Genomic DNA, 18081 nt, shown 5'->3' with positions numbered 1-18081 from the left:
TAAACACAAACCCGTAAGTACCTCTTTAAAATACATATTTCGCTAATATTTTCTTAGTATGCACTTACATTATAAAATAAAGGTACAGTAGTACTCCGATTATCCGAACTAATTAATGTCAATGGTGGTCCTGATAAGCAAATATGATGATTGACATATGACACACCAAAGGTTATATAATTGTATGAATATATTGTGTGTATGTATTTATTATTAATATGCACGTATATAATTTAAAATTCATAACCATAATCAAATAATTTTACTAAAATATTTAACTGAAACAAAATAAACTTTATTTATAATATGTGACATATTTTAAAACTAAAAAAAGCCGACTTTTGCTTTTTTTTTCTCTCGTCCGGTTGATTGAAGTTCAGATAATCAAAGTTCTACAGTATTGTCAAAATGCCAAGTCTATGGTGCCTATAAACTATAAGGCTCTATAGTGACTCACTGTCAGTAAGAACAAATCCATTTATATACGTAAATCATAAATTAAAATTTGGTGGGTACTCATCTTGTATGCTACCTACTGTAAGGGTTTGACACTGACAGCAAAAGTAAGTAGCTTTAACTTTTTCCACTATGTAATATTTTATATCAATCAATTAAATTATATAGTTAATTCACATACATTCTCTAAGGACAGCTCTTCTGGTTGTGCCATAATTTTGTAATAACTTTAAAAAAACATCATATACCAGTAAATATTATATTCATAGATTAGATTTTATTAATTAAAAATTGTTGCTTAATATACGTGAATAAATAATACACAATAAATTACATTTTTTATATTGACATTATTTTATTAAAAAAAAAAAAAAAAATTATAATTAGTACAAAATTGTTTTAGCAAATCATTTTTCAAGCGGCGCATAATTGAGAAGTTTTTCAATTAAATCAACATGACCGAGTAACATACGTCTACAACAATATCGTTTAAGTCCAAGGGCATCCAAAGCATCACTGAAAAAAATAAAGATACATAAAAATGATAGATAAATCATACTAATGCACATATTTTATTGTTGGTTAATTGTGAATGTAATATAATCACATTAAATAATACAGAAATAATGAATAATCTAATATATGCAAGGACAAAATTACATACTGAAAAATCAGAAACTTACCCGATGCCTACTCTATAGGCCACATTATAAATATTTAAGACAGATATTTCATTAAAAGTAAGTTGCTTTACAAGAAGCTTAGTTATTAAGTTGTATGTCAGATGTTTTAAAATAAATAATTAACATATTATTAAATTGTTAGACAATATACATTGCATTGCTCAACTATAAAATTAGGTATAAGATTTAAATTAATTTTTAGCTGATAGTCTAACTAATTTGTACTGCATTTATAACTTTTTAATTTAAGGCCATAATATCTATAGAATGGTTATTGGGTTATTGGTAAACATCTACAAAAATACTGGAGAACATAAAAAAGAAAATAAATTGCTATTGTGGGTGCTTTAATTTTCTGGATGGAAAATATCAATAATGCAATCCTGATTTTATACATAATAAATAATGTATAAATCATCAAGCAAGGAAAATACTTTTAAAAATAAATTTAATCAATCAATCAAATAATCATCTCGATTATTTATCAATTATCTATCAAAACAATATTATCTACTATAGAAATATTTAGTTCTAAGAAAAAATGTTAAGATAAATTATAGAAGTTTTACTCAGGAATAACTAGCTGTCCTAAAACACTTTTTAGGACATTATAGCTCTATATTTAAAACCAATACAGTCCCAGACCATGATGTATAACAATCTTACTTCAACTCATAATTGATTCATTAAATGTTAAACGATTATTAATATAACCCAGCATAAAACATTAAGAGGATGTCAGGGTAATATTTGTTTTCTCTCTCAGACCCACATGCAACAAAGATAAAACTCTTTCACATAAAATAGTTTTTTTTTTATGGTTTTTGAGTTATCTTAGAGTAAAATCACCTATTACAAAAACTATAAAGACTAATATTTTCGAGAGTACGACACATCAGTTTTATATTTATTGTTATTTGTTATTTGATTTTGTATTCAACTTTTGAAATCAAAAATCAAAATATTGTAAATTTAGATTGTTTTGAGACAATATTTAGATAAATCGATAAGTCATACTCTCAAAAATATTATTCTGTATCGTTTTTGTAATGGATAAATTTACTCTTTGATTACTCAAAAAATAAAAAAAAAATTCTCCGTAAATGCATTTAGTCTATACTGCGCATGGGTCAAAGACAGAAAATTAACTATGTGCTGACATCCTCTTAAAATAAAGAAGCGAAAGTTTTAAGACACTTCAATAATTGACAAAAGCAAAAGCAGTTTAATAGTGTTAGACATTCACTAGTATGCAAAAGGAATTTTGTATACCTATAACTAATAATATTTTTATATTCAGTAGGTGCTCAGTAAACAGAAATTAATAATGACGTAGGGGGTTCCACCGGTAAAGTTTGCTCATTTCTAAACCGACACATACACAATATTAATCTAACCAATATTCATACTATCATACTTAACATTAGATATTTTATACAACTCACCCTTCTGTGTATTCGGCTTGTAGTAAGCCCAGATAACTCTCCCATTTGTTTGCTATGACTTTTCCACACGTAAAGCACCGGATCGGAATGATCATTTTGATAGATTTATGGCAAATAACTTTTTAAATTCGCTAAATTACACGAATAAACACAAAACACACAATCGTAAAATATTACGGTTGTTATCTACGAACAACGAACGCGGGTTATATACTTATATAGAATTCGGGATCAATGTTGCGGCCGATACGTTCCCTTTCGAACGGATCGCTACCGATTCTCCCAATTTTTTTTCTACGCAAAAATTAATTCTCTGATTATATTCATTCCGAAAAATACATTTTCTTTGAAAAACTATTTAAACGGCAATTAAATTATTCTCTCAATTTATTTATTCGCAAAATCGGGAAAATCGGACGTTGGAACAACCGTATTTTGGAAGAATTAAGCCGCTCCCGTTTCTCGAACGAGTGAACAGCTGTCGGCGCCGGTGGCGCGGCGCACCGACGAAAACGTGGTATACGACTTCGGCGACAAAATAAGCGAACGTCAACAACTATAGCATAGCCCAGCCACCACCTCCAAGCCTATTACGCAGTGGAATAATTAATTATATAATCGTATCCCTATCACGTGTTCCCCTCCACAGCAGCTGATCGCACGGGAAGCCGCGAGCCAGTGTATAAACCGGATCGTTTGAACGTTGCCGGCGCCGACCGACGCCGACGGATTACGATAATAATATTCAAACGACCGGCCGAATCGAGACCGGCGAGGACAGGTTCGTTGGACTCGGGTCAGTATCGGTTTTCCCGTCGGTCGGCCATTTTAACGATCGTGAGCGTCGTCGACGACTGCCGCAGCATTCGCATATCCGGTTCTTCGCCCGTCTGTCGATGTCGTTCGGTCCGTTGCGCCGCTGAACGCTACGTAAAATATCTTTGGCGTATTATCGTTGTTATTATTATTAATCTCTCTCGTCGTTGATCGCTACAGACAACATCGTCGCGTAAACCGCACGAATCCGTTCTGTGACCAATACGAGAGCGTTGTCGGTCCCGTCCGGCACGGTGACATAATCATTAATGGAAGACATATCGTACGCCGCGTTTGCAGCTGCCGAGGCTTCCATATTCGCGGCGACCGCGGCCAAAGAAGCAGCGACCGCAGCCACCGTAGCAGCCAACGCCGCCACTTTGGCGGAAGCCGCGGACGCGTCCAAAGCGGCCAACATCTCTGCGTCGATAGCGGTGACTGCAGCCGCGACAGCAGCGGCCGCCGCCGAAGCGTTGGCAGAGATCGTAGCCGAAGCGCTGCAGGCCGAAGAAGAACTGTTGGCCGATCGCACGGCTGCTGCCGCTTAAGCCAGACGTTTTGCGTCGGTTGACCGCCGCACTACTTGCTCGGGTGGATAGTACGTCAATCGTCTCGTCATCGTACACCAGGTAATAGAATCCTTGAAATTTGTAAACGCGATCAGCTACACGTAGCCAGACAATTTCCGTCGGGTGGGAAAATTCATTTAGCCCGTTATACACAAAAAAAGAGCGTCTGGCCCTACGTTTTTTACTGGGGTACAAAAGTGCCTATCATTTACCTTTCCTCTTAATAAAAATTAATAACTTTTTATTGATTCTTTATAAATTATAATTAAACCTATTACTTACTATTATTATTATTATTATTGCATTATTATCATTACTGTTTGTTATGTATGACATGGTATAAAATATTTAAGAAATAAAAAAAAAGTGGTTATATTGCTGACAAGTGGCAGTTATTTGTTGATTTATGAAACCTAATATTAAATACAAATAAACAGATTGAAACAATATGTAGTAGTACTTTGGTATTAAAAACACATCAGTGCATATAAATAAAAATCAGTCAAAATATTCAATGTTATTGTTATATTTGTACACAGTTTGTATAAATAATACTTGACAAATTATCTACTAATTTAAATTTATTATAAAATAATTCTTCCAATTTATATGATTTGTAGAAAATCTGTCATTAAACATATCCATGTCTAGAGTTTTAGTGACTTTGATAATATAGTATTGATATATAGTATTTTCATGAATATAATCAATATTATATTATTATAATAGTATATACTAATAGTTGACAATACACATATCATAGTACACAATTTATCACAGTAATGCAGATTAGGTACTAAATGGATTTCTCAATAAAATAATACAACTGTGTTAATTATTATTTATTGTCAAATTAAGTGAACAATTTTTTTACTCCCTAAATCGATGTTAAGTAATCTACGAGAAGATTGAGCTAAGAATTAATATTAAATTGGATGGGCCGGCCCAAGGCCACAGCAAATTTAGGGTGGGCCGGGCCCACTTAGGCCCCCTTGGCTATGTACCTAACACGTGACCGGTTAATTAAATTTTTTATTTATGTATTTGTTTAATTTCTAGCGACAAGAAGTAGATCGAGGGCCACTATACAATCCAATATGATTATCAACACACCTGTAAGTATAACCGACATCTGACACTGGTTCAGGTTCTCGATTTAATCATATTCGTTTGATTTGTTCGTATAGGCTTACACGGTTTCGGATAATATTCCTTTAGACGAAAACAATGAGGAATTCATTACCGCCCCTGCAGTGTATGAACCGTCTGAAGATACCTTTCTGATGTTAGATGTTTTGGAATTAGATCTGGAGCAAGTGATAAGTACTCGATTGTCAAAAACTAACAAGGTTGTTGATTCGACTGCCAAGTGTGGACCACTGCTGGTTGTTGAATTAGGTAGTGGTTTTGGCATCCTTACTGCTGCTATATCAAAGGCTTTCTCTGATACACTTTCATCAATTGCTGTAGGAGCTCACTGTATTGCTATAGATATGAACCCAACTGCTTGTCGTAAAACCATTATGACATGCAAACTTAATGATGTTGAAGTGAGTAAATATTTTTTTAACCATTTTTAAATATTTAGATATTGGTTTATTATCTCCAAATTGATTTATTCTAACAAAAATATTTTTATCCCAATTTATTAATTAAAGCAGTTGAAAAGCTTTATATGTTAAAAATAATGCAGGACACACATATTTCCTGAAAAATAGATGTTCAATGATAAATGCTGTTTAATTAAGGAAAGTTTCATAGTTAATTTGCTCAATGACTATTGAAAATATCATATTATCATTAACCAATATATTAAACATGGTTCTATAATTTTTCTAGGATATAATTGCCAGTTAATAATAAATTTTTTCGATACTTTAATAAAAAAATAAAAAACAATTACCAATATTTCAAATGCCTATAAATAGAATAAAATAAGTGAAATATTATGAAAATTACATCATGTAAAGAAAGTGCCAATCTTAATAACTGGTAAAATTTTCAAGTATCTACGACTTAAACTTTTTGAGAATAATAACAAATATTTAAAATTGTTGAGGATAAATTGTTATTGTTACGCTAGGTATTTCGTAAAAATTTAAAATTCAAACACACTTAAAATTTTTCCTATCATGATGTTTCGAGTTTTTTCTATAGCTATTCGAAGGAAAACTTGTATTGAATTTTTTAACCTTAGATATAAACCCCAAAAAAAATTAATGATTTTGCAACTACAAAATTACTTGCAAATTATTCGCGATTTTGACATATATCGTTTAAATTTGAACTATAAACGTTAATAAAAAAAAATTGTGACCAACAATTTTTGATTTTTTTTATTTACAATAAGAAACCTTTTATTAAATTTTCAAGTTTTTTTGGCCATCCGACATTTTTTTATCGACACTTCAAAAAAAATTCTCAGAAAAATCAAAATTTTCAGTTATCAATAAATAGCTCAAAAAAAATTTCAGAATTTCATGAAAGCTTTTTTCGACTCATTATTTTTATTATCACTTATATATTATTTATTTTTACATAAGTGTTACTACTGCAGGATAACTCTTTAATTCAAACCTTTCATGTTTTATATTATATTGCCTCAAATAATTTTATTGTAAAAAAAACTTGATAATTTTTTAATTTATATTACATCTTTAAAAAAACTCATTACTTTATATTAATTATATGATGTATTTATTATTATGAATGGTGAGAGATAACAAACTTGAATGGTGAGACTGTTACAAACTAAATATATTTATTGCAACTGACTTTTTTTATATCTAGGTGGATGCAATACGTGGCGACTTACTCACATGGATGCGACATCCTGAAACATCAAATGTTAATAATGGCTCCAACAAAGAAGTGTATGGCCCCATAGATATACTTTTATTCAATCCCCCATATGTCCGAGGCCCTGAAGGTGAACAAGCTCCAACTCCTACAGTAATTGATGCTAAAGACAAGGAAGCTAATGATCGAAAGCTAGCATCAATAGAAGATGGTGCTTGGCTGGGTGGTGGCCCAGATGGTGTAGATGTGCTTAAAAGGTTAGTATGAGTATCTCATCATCTCCTTAATAACTTTGTCAATTTTTTAATTATTTTTGTATAATTTTTAACTAGAGCCCTGCATCAGGCAGCTGATCTTCTGTCAGAATATGGAGTATTCTATGCACTGATGATTGATTACAATTATAACGCACTGGTGCGAGATGAAATGCAAGCCCGGCGTGACCGAACTGACCAGAATATTTATCATGATGACTTAAATAGTGTTGAGTTGACAACTTTTGGAAGCAGCCCTGCTAACAGACCGTTAATATGCACCCACATTTTGTCCCGAAAAGTACCCGGGGAAAACTTATCTGTATACCGAATATATCGACCTATTGATTTTAATTGATTTTTATCCCACATTATGTCAGACTGACTACTAACATTGTGTATTTATTTTATTAACATTCCTTTATATTTATACTTCATTTATAATATTTAACATATTGTTATCATTTTATTTAATTATGTGCACTTGCTGTGCTATCCATTTTATTTCTGTAATACTGTGTATTATATAAGTCTGTTCAATTAAAGTATTAATTCAGAGTCTATTTAGTATTTACAAGTAAATATAAATTTTTTCCTGTTTTGTAGAATATAAAATATCTGTGCTACAAAAAAGACCATTCATTTAACTTTTTAACTTATTTTTATTTTGTTGTTGTTTATCTATTTCATTATTTATTAAATACTGTGTTAAACTTTGAAGCCAATTTATTAATGAAAACATTATTATTATGACTCATTTATACTCTTATATTGTTAATTATTCATTTTATATAAAAAATTTGAAAATCCAAGTCGGTAATTATATTTAATTTCTAATTTAAAATAAATGTATGAATTTATTAAGAATTATACAAGTTGTAAAATACTACCAATGGATAAAGTTGAAATATTTTTGTGGTATATTTTATACATAGTTAAGTAATAAAAGTATTTTTTACTGCATTTTACTGTGTTTTCAAGTATATTTTATATTACTTAATAAAAATTATAATAATCTTTGAGTAGTTGGCATGTTTAATTTTTAAGTGAATAACGATCTCTAATAATTTGTTGTTCATATTATTGAAATAGTGATTATTCGGTTAATTTTTATATTTTTATAAAATAGGATTTTTAAAATATGCATTTGTAATGTTGAAATGTATTATTATTATTTTTTTTAGCTCCATAAACCCACATGAAAAGCACTCATGTAGCTAACCTTTGTAATTTGTAATAATAGATAAGTTAATTTTAATTTTATAATACGAGTATACAAGAATTTTTAACATAGAATACATGTACTATAATTATTATGATTCAGTGTTATAATTCAATATGGTCATTCACTTTAGTTTTTGTGTGTTATAACTTCTAACTACAACTGTATCACGCATTTGTGTTGCCCGACCGCTTATTTATTTATTATTTGCCACTAAAGGTATTTGTGTACCTTATGTTTTATTAAAACAAACTACATGTTTCATATTATTTTAGTTGGTATTAAGTTTCTTTAGATTACTTCTAGCAAAGAACAAACTGCTTCTAGTTTTGTTTCTATTGATGTTTTACTAATTAAAACAAAATTATATATTATTATTATTTTGCTTAATTTCTCGTTATTATACATTCTAATATTCCCGGTTTGACACAAAAAATGTATGTTCATCTTCTTAAATTAGATAAACCTTAAATATAATATAGAATAATTCCTATCTCAATCATATTTTTAACCTTGGTTTTTTTATTCGTCAGCTATTTTACCAATATATAATTTTATGTATATTTTTTTTACGAATTGTAATGAAATGCTTTTACCAAGATTTATTCATAAAATAGATACATATAATTTCAAATTCAAAAACTGGGAAAAGAATAGTTAACACTTCAATTATTTCATATTGTAATCGAAAACCACTAAGTTGTTTTCACCATATTAATATTATTTGAACATAGGGCTATCAATATTATTTCATTTTATTAATACCAGAAGATAATAATAAACTTAAGGTACTTCCGCTTAATTATGTATAATAATATAATATGATTATATAGTGTACATTAGACTATTTCTGAGAATGTTCCTCTTGGTATCCATTTAACACGTTCAATACCGCGGCCTATTCACCGTGCCGTTACCGCGTCGCCGCAACGATTTCCGGTCGACTGCTGTAATTACTAATTTGTGTTAATTGTCATTTATTTCCGTTACACTCTTTATATCATTTTACAACCTACACATATATTTTCGTATACTCAATAACTAATAATATTATGTTATTTAATATTATATTATATTAATTAGTAGTTTAATCTTATATATTGTCGGTGAGTTGCTGTATAATAATATCATTGTAGAAACTATGAATATATTTGTTTATAACTTTTAAATAATATTTTAATTAAAATCTTCTAGGTTTAATTAAATTCCATTTATTACTGACGATCCAGTATATTATATTACGTTGGTATTAAATTAATAAACGTAAAATCACATCGGTTCCTTCTTTACATTCCGGGAAAAATTATTGAAATAACAGATGTATTTTTAGACCAAACGCAAAACTAAATGCACCATTCAATTCGTAATATTGTAATCATAGCTAATAACCAGAACTGAGCGTTCTAAGAATTATTGTTGTCGACAACGCGTTAAATTCCCTCTACGTCTCTATGGCGGGTCACATTTATAACTCTATAATAAAATAATATTATTCTTTATACAAATGTACGAAAAATATAATTACACACCAATTTAACTAATAAACGTTTAACGTTGCAAAAATGAAAAGTATAAAAGTCAAATAAATGATTAAAATCTAATAGGGCCACCTCACAAAAACTGAACATACGTTTCACGTCATATAAGTATATACTATACAGTATACGCTATATAGGTGCTTACCGAAATGTGCCTGTATATTTGAATAATAATATAAACGTTAGTTATTAGGTACACTCAAACTAATATTGTACTTTAAATATGAATACAATATACCGGTACAATGAGTAGAAAACCGACGATTTGTAAAATAATTATCGGTGGAATTACTGGAATTGAATCGAAAGAAACCAAGGCCCGCTACTTATTAGGTATGTTATGTTTATAAGTTATTGCGCATTGCGCATATAAATACTAAATCGTACGACTTACAAATACGTGGAAACCATGTCTATGTTCGTCGTAAGCAAGTACCTATACCGATGAGGTAATCGACTTCCGAAAAATAATATTATATACAACTGGACAACTGGTAAAATAATTTAACGTGTAATATTTAAAATTTGAAAATCACTTCACTAAAATACGCATAAATCCCACAAAATTATGACATCGGTGGTTTTGGATTTATGAAAAATGTTGAACGTGTTAAATACTTAAATACATTTATTAGGATGAAGAATTAGATAAATTTGTATGATTGTATAACTTTATTAAACCCTCTTCCAAATTATAATTCCTTAAGGCTGTTGAAAGCGGGTCGTTTTTTTGTGCATTTAAAGTTTATACCAATAAGCGGAAGAAAAACGTACCCAGTAACAAAATTCCTATTTCAATTTTGAAAACATATTTGAATTCTTTATTCTCTAATCTCTTTTCTAGCTTTTCTAGGAAGTGGATTTTAATTTTTTTTTTTTTTGTAACACTAATAACTAAAAAAAGGTGAATGTTGAAAAAAAATTATACATGAATATAATTCATTTGTTATTACAGTAATTATACAACACAAAAAATAGAAGATCCATTTCCTACAAACAAAACCTAGAAGAGAGAATAAGGAATTCAATTAATTATAAATTTTTAAAAATTAAAATCGTACTTGATACTGGGTGATTTTGTCTTCCGCTTTTTGGGATTTTCAATGTAAAAACTTTTTCTATCGCAAAATCTAGTCATGTGTGACTGCGCGTATGTAGTTACTGACTTCCAAGAATCTTGGTCGTAATCTATCTTTAATTACAAAAAGCGTTCGAAGAACTCACGCACACTAATGATCAGTCACAACACACAGTTACATTTAACTCACGGAGGACATCGAATATTGCCTAAATACGACCCCTTAAAAATGGTTTGCTTTCAAAAGCCAACAACAAATATTGATCGATTTTTTTTGATTTTTTTTTACTTTATAGCTTATAATCTTGTTCATGTAATAATTTTATTTAATTAATAAACAAAACACATTATTATACATAAAAGAAAAAATAATATAAAACTCAAAATTTAGTGGTTATTTTCTAATAGTTATTAAACGCGCATTTTTTTAGTAAAAATATAAATATAAATATAATACATAGTTACATTAATTTATGTTATAACTTTTTTTACAATGTAAAGTAAGTATTTAATTATTCATACTGCATAGATGTGAAAAATGTTTGGGACTTATTTATAGCATTTTTATATCCATCTTAGATATAGTAAAACATACCTAGTAGTGATATAAAAATTCAATTAATATGTTTTATAGTAAAAAAATTAAATTCTCAAATTTAATGTCGTATATTTATGCATATTTCTAATTTATTTGCTATATTGAGGCATATTTAATAATTTTTTTCATTATTTATCGATAATTTTATAAATCATCCTGTTTAATACGCAAATAAACTTATCTTATAATTTTGAATTGATTAGAAATTCTAGTTATTTGTTAAATAAGGCAGGTTATCTTTTTTCATACATTTTTAAATTGAATTATTTTTACTTTGTTAAATAGGTGATGCATTATAATTACATCCCCAAATATATCACACTCAATGTGTATTTTATAAAAAACAAAATAATATTTTGTTTTTAAATTATAGTTTATGTACTCTTCATTTTTAAGTTGAAAACTATCTGCGCACGAATAAGAAATTACCTATACCTACTACATAGTACAACAAAGGTGGAAGATTGTTTTCTTGTTGTACCTTTTGTATCATTAAACTATAAAAATATTATATATAATATATAAAGTATATAAATAAGAAAAATTTGTTTTTTAATGTGTTGCCCAATTTAAATGTATTTAAGTATTGTAAACAGATAAGATAGGTATTTAATATAAGTAATATAAGTATTTAAAATTATACTAAAGTATTTATTAATTCGTTTGATGTGATTTTTGTTGTTATACATTTTTGATGCTAATTCTTTTATATTTAGTTTATAATACGTAACTTTGAACAAAGTACATGCGGTGCTGTATCCATGGTATTTATTAAATCAGATGATATGGAATTAATTTTCTAGAAGATGTAATTAGTAGATATTTATTATGAAAGCTTATTATTAATTTTTAAAAATAATATATTATGTAAAATTTCTATTTACCATCTGTAATTACTAATTGAGGCAACATACTTTACGACGGTCAACGGTGTTTCCAGCAATGATATACCATAACCGTATTATTTGTATTACTCTCCCTCCTGTTTTTTCTTAAGTTTAGAAGTAAAGCATTCTTTATAATGCATTAACCTTGAATGTTGATAAATGATAATCTATAATAGGTACCTTGTACCTATATAAAGTACATTTTTAAGCTTAAAAGCCACAATTCACATTTCACAAGGCTGTAATCATAAACGTAATATATAGGTACACGGTACACCGTACACGCATGTTACATATTTCACCACTGACATGTTGGTGCAAGACTTAACCACTTAATAGTAAATAAACATTCTACACTAAAAGCTCTAGATATACATTATCATAGATAAGACACAGGAATGACATAATTCTTTAAAAAATATTAAAGCTCTAGTAGTCTAGTACAATAATTTAGTATTTAATAGAAAATTGCAGTTAAGGCCTGCACGATGTAGTACCTACGTTGTAGGTCGAGTCTCAAATCATATTATATCATAACCAAAATATTGTCATAATAATATTGATAAATTGGAATGTCGGCAAAATTCGACTTATTTTATTATGAGATAGTAATTATGTTCTATGGATTTAGGTTGTATTAAAATATCATAAATCATGACTCACGAGTAGAAGTCGGAAGTTATTGTTATATGAGCAAAACCAGGCAAAATATATACCCGTGCAAATATGCGATAAAAAAAATGTAAAATATGAAAATATGCAAAAAAAAAAATTGTTCAGTTTCGAAAAAAAAAATGTTTTAAATTATCGATATGAATTATCGACGACTAGATAATATTTTAAATTAAATTAAATGTATATAGCACCATTGTCGTCAAATGGATATTCAATGATGATAATTTATTAATCATCTACGAAAATGATTTTCAGTTGTATAGTCTAGTCAGTTTTATAGAAAATTTTAACTACATACCTACAGCGTATGAAAATCAATGAAATATGCATCATTTCCCTAAAATAGACAAAATAATATGCATTTTACATTTTCGATTTTAAATTTACCATAATATTATAGATTAGATTTAAAACTTGGTCTTGATATAAATCAAGTGGATCAGTGGATGTATAACATGCAATATAATAAGTAACTCCTACAATTTTCGAACCCTACTCATGAGTTTCATTAATTAAATAAATGTGATTATTATTTCAAAGTTTAATACAAATTTAAAGTTAAAGCTTATTAGATAATAATAGTCGTCCCTACTCCCTACTACCTATAACTCGTCATCGTGATCGTCATTCGTCGTCATACCTTCATAGTCCCGCTGATAATGACTTCGTTATCGCGATAATGTTGTTTAACTGTTATCAGTTATCAGACGAATTGACAGAAACGCTGGTTGTGTACACGCGTTTGACGATACTTTAATATTATAATTACCATATTTAATATTAATTATTTAACTACGTTTTAGTACTTGTTGCCACGCCTTGTGTAAACGTTCACAGTCCAAGTTTAACTTAGTTCTAATATCTGCATTTCATCTCGTAAGTATATATGCATAAATTGTCATATAATTGACTATTTAAATACATCATTCAACACGTTTGGTGTACAGAAAACTTGCGCTATTGTTGAACTTCACAACCGCACTTGAGCCAACCCAGATCTGTGCAGTCCATGGATAACGAAATTTCTGCTGCTGGGACTGTCGGTGCCACCGTCCTGGACTTGCCGTTGAACTGTTCGGAAACAGTCACAACAGACTATTCACCAGATGATGAAGACTTGGACGAAGCAGCCGCTGCTGCTGCCGCCGCGTCAGAGGCAACTCGTGACACTCTAGCTGATGGCCTGGTTGCCAGTTTGCTCAGGCCGTGTGTTGACCGTTTGGATGCATCCGTTCAGTCCACTAGGTAAATATGTGATGATAATATTTTTATTCTACACTAAAAACCAACTAACAAGAATAGGCTACTGTAAATAGTGATGCCCACTTAATAGTTTTTATTGTACAATTTATTACCGTTTCTGTTATTTATGTTATTGTTAGATTAAGCCAACTTGACTTGAAACTGCAGCTTGACTCGTTGGCTACCGAGCTCAAGCGCCTGTCGTTAGCACAGCACGACTACTTGTTTGCTACAGCGTCGATATCATCACCACAGTTGCCAGTCTCTGCCGACAAGACCATTTCATCTACAGCCACTGGTACAACGAAAACCACTACTGACACTTGTGTCCTACTAGATGGGTATGCTCGTAGATTGTGTGATGCACGTGCCAAGATAGCCGTTGTGGGAAATATACTGGAGTCTACACAGGTATCATTTCTGCTACTAGTACTACTATATATACTACTATTTCTAGTTTCTCCTTTCTTTTACTGTAACTATACCATTATTGTCTGAGTGAAGTAGTTAGGTTATTTTGAGAATGTACTTGAAACAATTGTATTACCTTTGAAAAAATCTTACATATTACTGCTTATTTCAGTTATTTTAGTTATTGTATTTCACTTGAACTATCAATATTGTAAAATAGATGTTTAGCGATAGTCAAGTAATATCCATTCTTAATCTCCTCAGAGTCAACCATCTGGTAGTGAAACTTTGTCCTTATGTCCAATTTAATCACTATTGTATATGATTCTTAAGAGGACGTGATACCCGCATGTGTTGTTTCTGTCTTATACACGCGTAATATAGTTAAAAAGTGTTTTGTGCAGGACAACATTACTCCCTCGACATTTATACCAAAATTACCAAAAATTTAAATTGCATTGAGAAGAACTTAACCTGTGATGTAGGGTTTTTAGTTTTTTGATAGAAGTAACCATTAATTATTAAGAAATTAGTAGTAACCAATAGTTATTAAAAATTATTGGTTAGTACTATCAAAAAACTAAAAACCCTACATCACTGGTAAAGTTCTTCTCAATGCAAATTAAAATTTTGGTAATTTTGATATAAATATCGAGGGAGTAATGTTGTCCCGCGCAAAACAATTTTTAACTATGTTACGCATGTATAAGACAGAGACAACACTGCGGGTATCACGTCCTCTTAAGTCAAATAATGTAGAAGTTTATTAATCTTATTATGAAAATTACTTGTTAGAATATAAAATGTATTATAATGTACATTATCTACTATTATTTAATTTTTTTTTTTTTGTGCATGTAATAATTTATATTAGTTATTACAGTATGTTTATGTGTAAAATGCTTGGTGCAGTAAATTCATAGCCAAGATAAAATTATTTATTTATGTATTTTTGTTTGTTTATAATGCTAATAACACAGGAACGCTTACGTGCACTCTCTCATCGAATAGGTCGTGAGCACAACAATCGACGATCACTCCTAGAGCCTCAAACTGTGGTAACCGGTGTAGAAGATGAACTGGAATTGGAAGAAGAAAATGAAAAAGAAAATGATGGGGAAGAGGAAGTAAAAGATAACAATGAGAAAGATCAACCAAAAGAGCATCTCATAGATTCTAATGACGATAATAAAGAGGAAGAACAACCTGGGGAAGATGCTACAGTGATAACAGTATCACCGGCAGCATCAGAATTAACAAAAACATCCTGATGAATCATAAGTCGTACTGGCTCAATGGTGTCTAAGTGTGGGTGTGTATGGTTTACTTTTTATATTATAAACAGAATATTTATTTGTGTATTATGTATAGGCATTAGATAGCTGTAATGTTTTGTGATCTGCTGACGTTGATGTGGCAGCCTAAGTTTGTTGTTGCTATCAATAGAGACCATCATTCAAAATGCATTATGAATTATTATTAATAATTTAGTTTAGTGGAAACTCTATGAGTAGATCCTTGGCATGGTGCTAGCTCTTGGACCATAACATGACCTACAATCCATTAGTCTAGTAGATACCAGATGAACCAGCATCTAGGACTGAATTGTATGATACTACAGTACATGTGTTTTATTATCATTCCAATATGTATGTAAATATTATGTAATTGTTATTATCAGAATATGTAAAACATAATTTATTATAAACATAGTATATTGTTATATCACGTGTATGAATAATGTGTTAAATTTTTTTTTTGGATATATTTATTTTTTCAATATATTTGTTATAATATAAATTTGTTTGTTTAACTTTAACACAATTTGATTTATGAAATACAATTTTATCTTGTCTCTGCTAAATTTAAAACCTGAGATTTTATTTTTATCAAATTCAAATTTAAATAATTCATTCCTTCCCCGTGAAGTATCATACTAACTGATATTGACAATGTAGACATTTTATTCGTTTTGTTAAGATCATAGAAAAAACAGTATTCCAATAATAAATTATAATCCTAAATTAATTTTATTACCTACTTCCAATGTTCTAAATAATCATTAAATTATATGAATTGCCATATTTTTATTATTTTGCTATGTTATTGATTTTATTTTATTTATTTATTAGTTAATTTTTTTTCATATCTCAAACAACTGCTCAATTTAATAATGAAAAATGATTCATAACTGGCCTATTAATCATTTTACGTATAGTTATTTGTACATTATATACTATTATTTATGTATATATTTTTAAAATATAGTTCTGAACTTGCACAATATTTTAATATAAATAAAGACAATAATTTTTTTGTGATGAATTTACACTAGCTTAATTTATTAAAATTAATTTTTTTTATGGTGTTTGTAGTTATATTTTAACAATTTTATTAAAAATTATAATATTAACTTCAGTGTCAGGAGAAAAAATAAAAAGCTTTTTTAAAAAAAAATTATACTTCAATATAGTTGTAACTCAAAAACGTATCACTGTAAATACTTGAATTTTTCACAAATGTTTAAGTAGTGTTATAAAATATAATTACAATGTAAATTTATTAAAATAATCTGGCTTTCTTTGAGCTATTTATGAACAACTGAAATTTTCAATTTTTCAATTTTTTTTTTTTTGAATGTCCAAAAACACTTGAAAATTTAATACAAGGTGTACATCAGTTGTTCTTATTGTCGTTAAAAAAAATTAAAAATCATTGGTTACAATTTTTATATTGTAGGCTATCTGGTACTTTTTCAAGACTTTTATAATATAATTGTTTTTCATTTTGTTTATTTTTAATGTCGGTTTTTTAATTAAAATAATCATATTTATCTGTTTTTTTCATCAACAGTTATCAGTTTATCATTATATTAGATTTACGTCCAAATATGGATGTATTATATTAATGATATAAATAATAATATTATAGTTTATGTTTATGAGTTAAATACAGCATAATAATAATAATAGTTGTTACTTTAATAATTTCATGGATAAAATTCCCATTTGAGTTCATTAAATGAAGTTTGAAGTTTCATACTTGAAGATTTTTCTATGCGTTTAGTATTTTGACAATATGTATTAATAAGATATAAATTATTATAGTATATTTAGGCAATGAAAGCTATTAAAATTAAAAATAATTAGAAAATGTAACATTTACCTTTATTATTTAAAACTGTCAACTGAATAAATTATTAAAAAAATAATTAAAACATTTTGATATACATATATACATAAATGGACTATGTTAGGATTGATATATAAAGTATAAACGTGTATTGATTATTAATTAATTAAGCAATTAGAGCATTTAAGTAACTTATGAATTTTAAAGCTTAGCATCTGAGTAAAAAAGTTTTCTGTAGAAGTTATAAGGTTATTTCTGAAACCAATTTTTATATTT

At 28.8% G+C, this 18081-nt stretch overlaps 4 protein-coding genes across 6 annotated transcripts in view; 2 read left to right on the top strand and 2 right to left on the bottom strand.

The window, feature by feature from the left end:
• The window catches only part of LOC114119689 (acyl-coenzyme A thioesterase 13-like), a 47170-nt gene that overhangs the window by 26210 nt on the left and 2879 nt on the right, over positions 1-18081 (bottom strand). The gene's annotated exons all lie outside the window — the stretch shown is intronic.
• LOC114119687 (DNA-directed RNA polymerases I, II, and III subunit RPABC5) lies at positions 787-2801 on the bottom strand. The gene is made up of 2 exons (XM_027981348.2): positions 2585-2801; positions 787-972 (listed from the first exon to the last, which is right to left on the bottom strand). Exons 1-2 carry the CDS (start codon positions 2677-2679, stop codon positions 864-866), a joined length of 204 nt encoding a protein of 67 aa, XP_027837149.1. The 5' UTR covers positions 2680-2801; the 3' UTR covers positions 787-863.
• On the top strand, positions 3666-7592 carry LOC114119686 (methyltransferase N6AMT1). Of its 2 annotated transcripts, XM_027981346.2 has the most exons (6): positions 3666-4029; positions 5029-5084; positions 5157-5367; positions 5440-5519; positions 6760-7025; positions 7101-7592. In XM_027981346.2, exons 2-6 carry the CDS (start codon positions 5067-5069, stop codon positions 7378-7380), a joined length of 855 nt encoding a protein of 284 aa, XP_027837147.2. In that variant the 5' UTR covers positions 3666-4029; positions 5029-5066; the 3' UTR covers positions 7381-7592. The 2 variants fall into 2 exon arrangements, with proteins under 2 accessions (XP_027837147.2, XP_027837148.2); XM_027981347.2 differs by having other exon boundaries at positions 5157-5519.
• LOC114119698 (uncharacterized) lies at positions 13722-16544 on the top strand. Of its 2 annotated transcripts, none has more exons than XM_027981366.2 (5): positions 13722-13896; positions 13968-14265; positions 14403-14673; positions 15654-15981; positions 16045-16544. In XM_027981366.2, the coding sequence occupies exons 2-4, from the start codon at positions 14030-14032 to the stop codon at positions 15942-15944; spliced, it is 798 nt and encodes a 265-aa protein (XP_027837167.1). In that variant the 5' UTR covers positions 13722-13896; positions 13968-14029; the 3' UTR covers positions 15945-15981; positions 16045-16544. The 2 variants fall into 2 exon arrangements, with proteins under 2 accessions (XP_027837167.1, XP_027837166.1); XM_027981365.2 differs by having other exon boundaries at positions 13723-13896; positions 15654-15985.

This window comes from Aphis gossypii, chromosome X, assembly GCF_020184175.1.
Source record: "Aphis gossypii isolate Hap1 chromosome X, ASM2018417v2, whole genome shotgun sequence".
Classification (NCBI taxonomy): Eukaryota; Metazoa; Arthropoda; class Insecta; order Hemiptera; family Aphididae; genus Aphis; species Aphis gossypii.
This window is presented reverse-complemented; position numbering and strand designations above follow the sequence as displayed.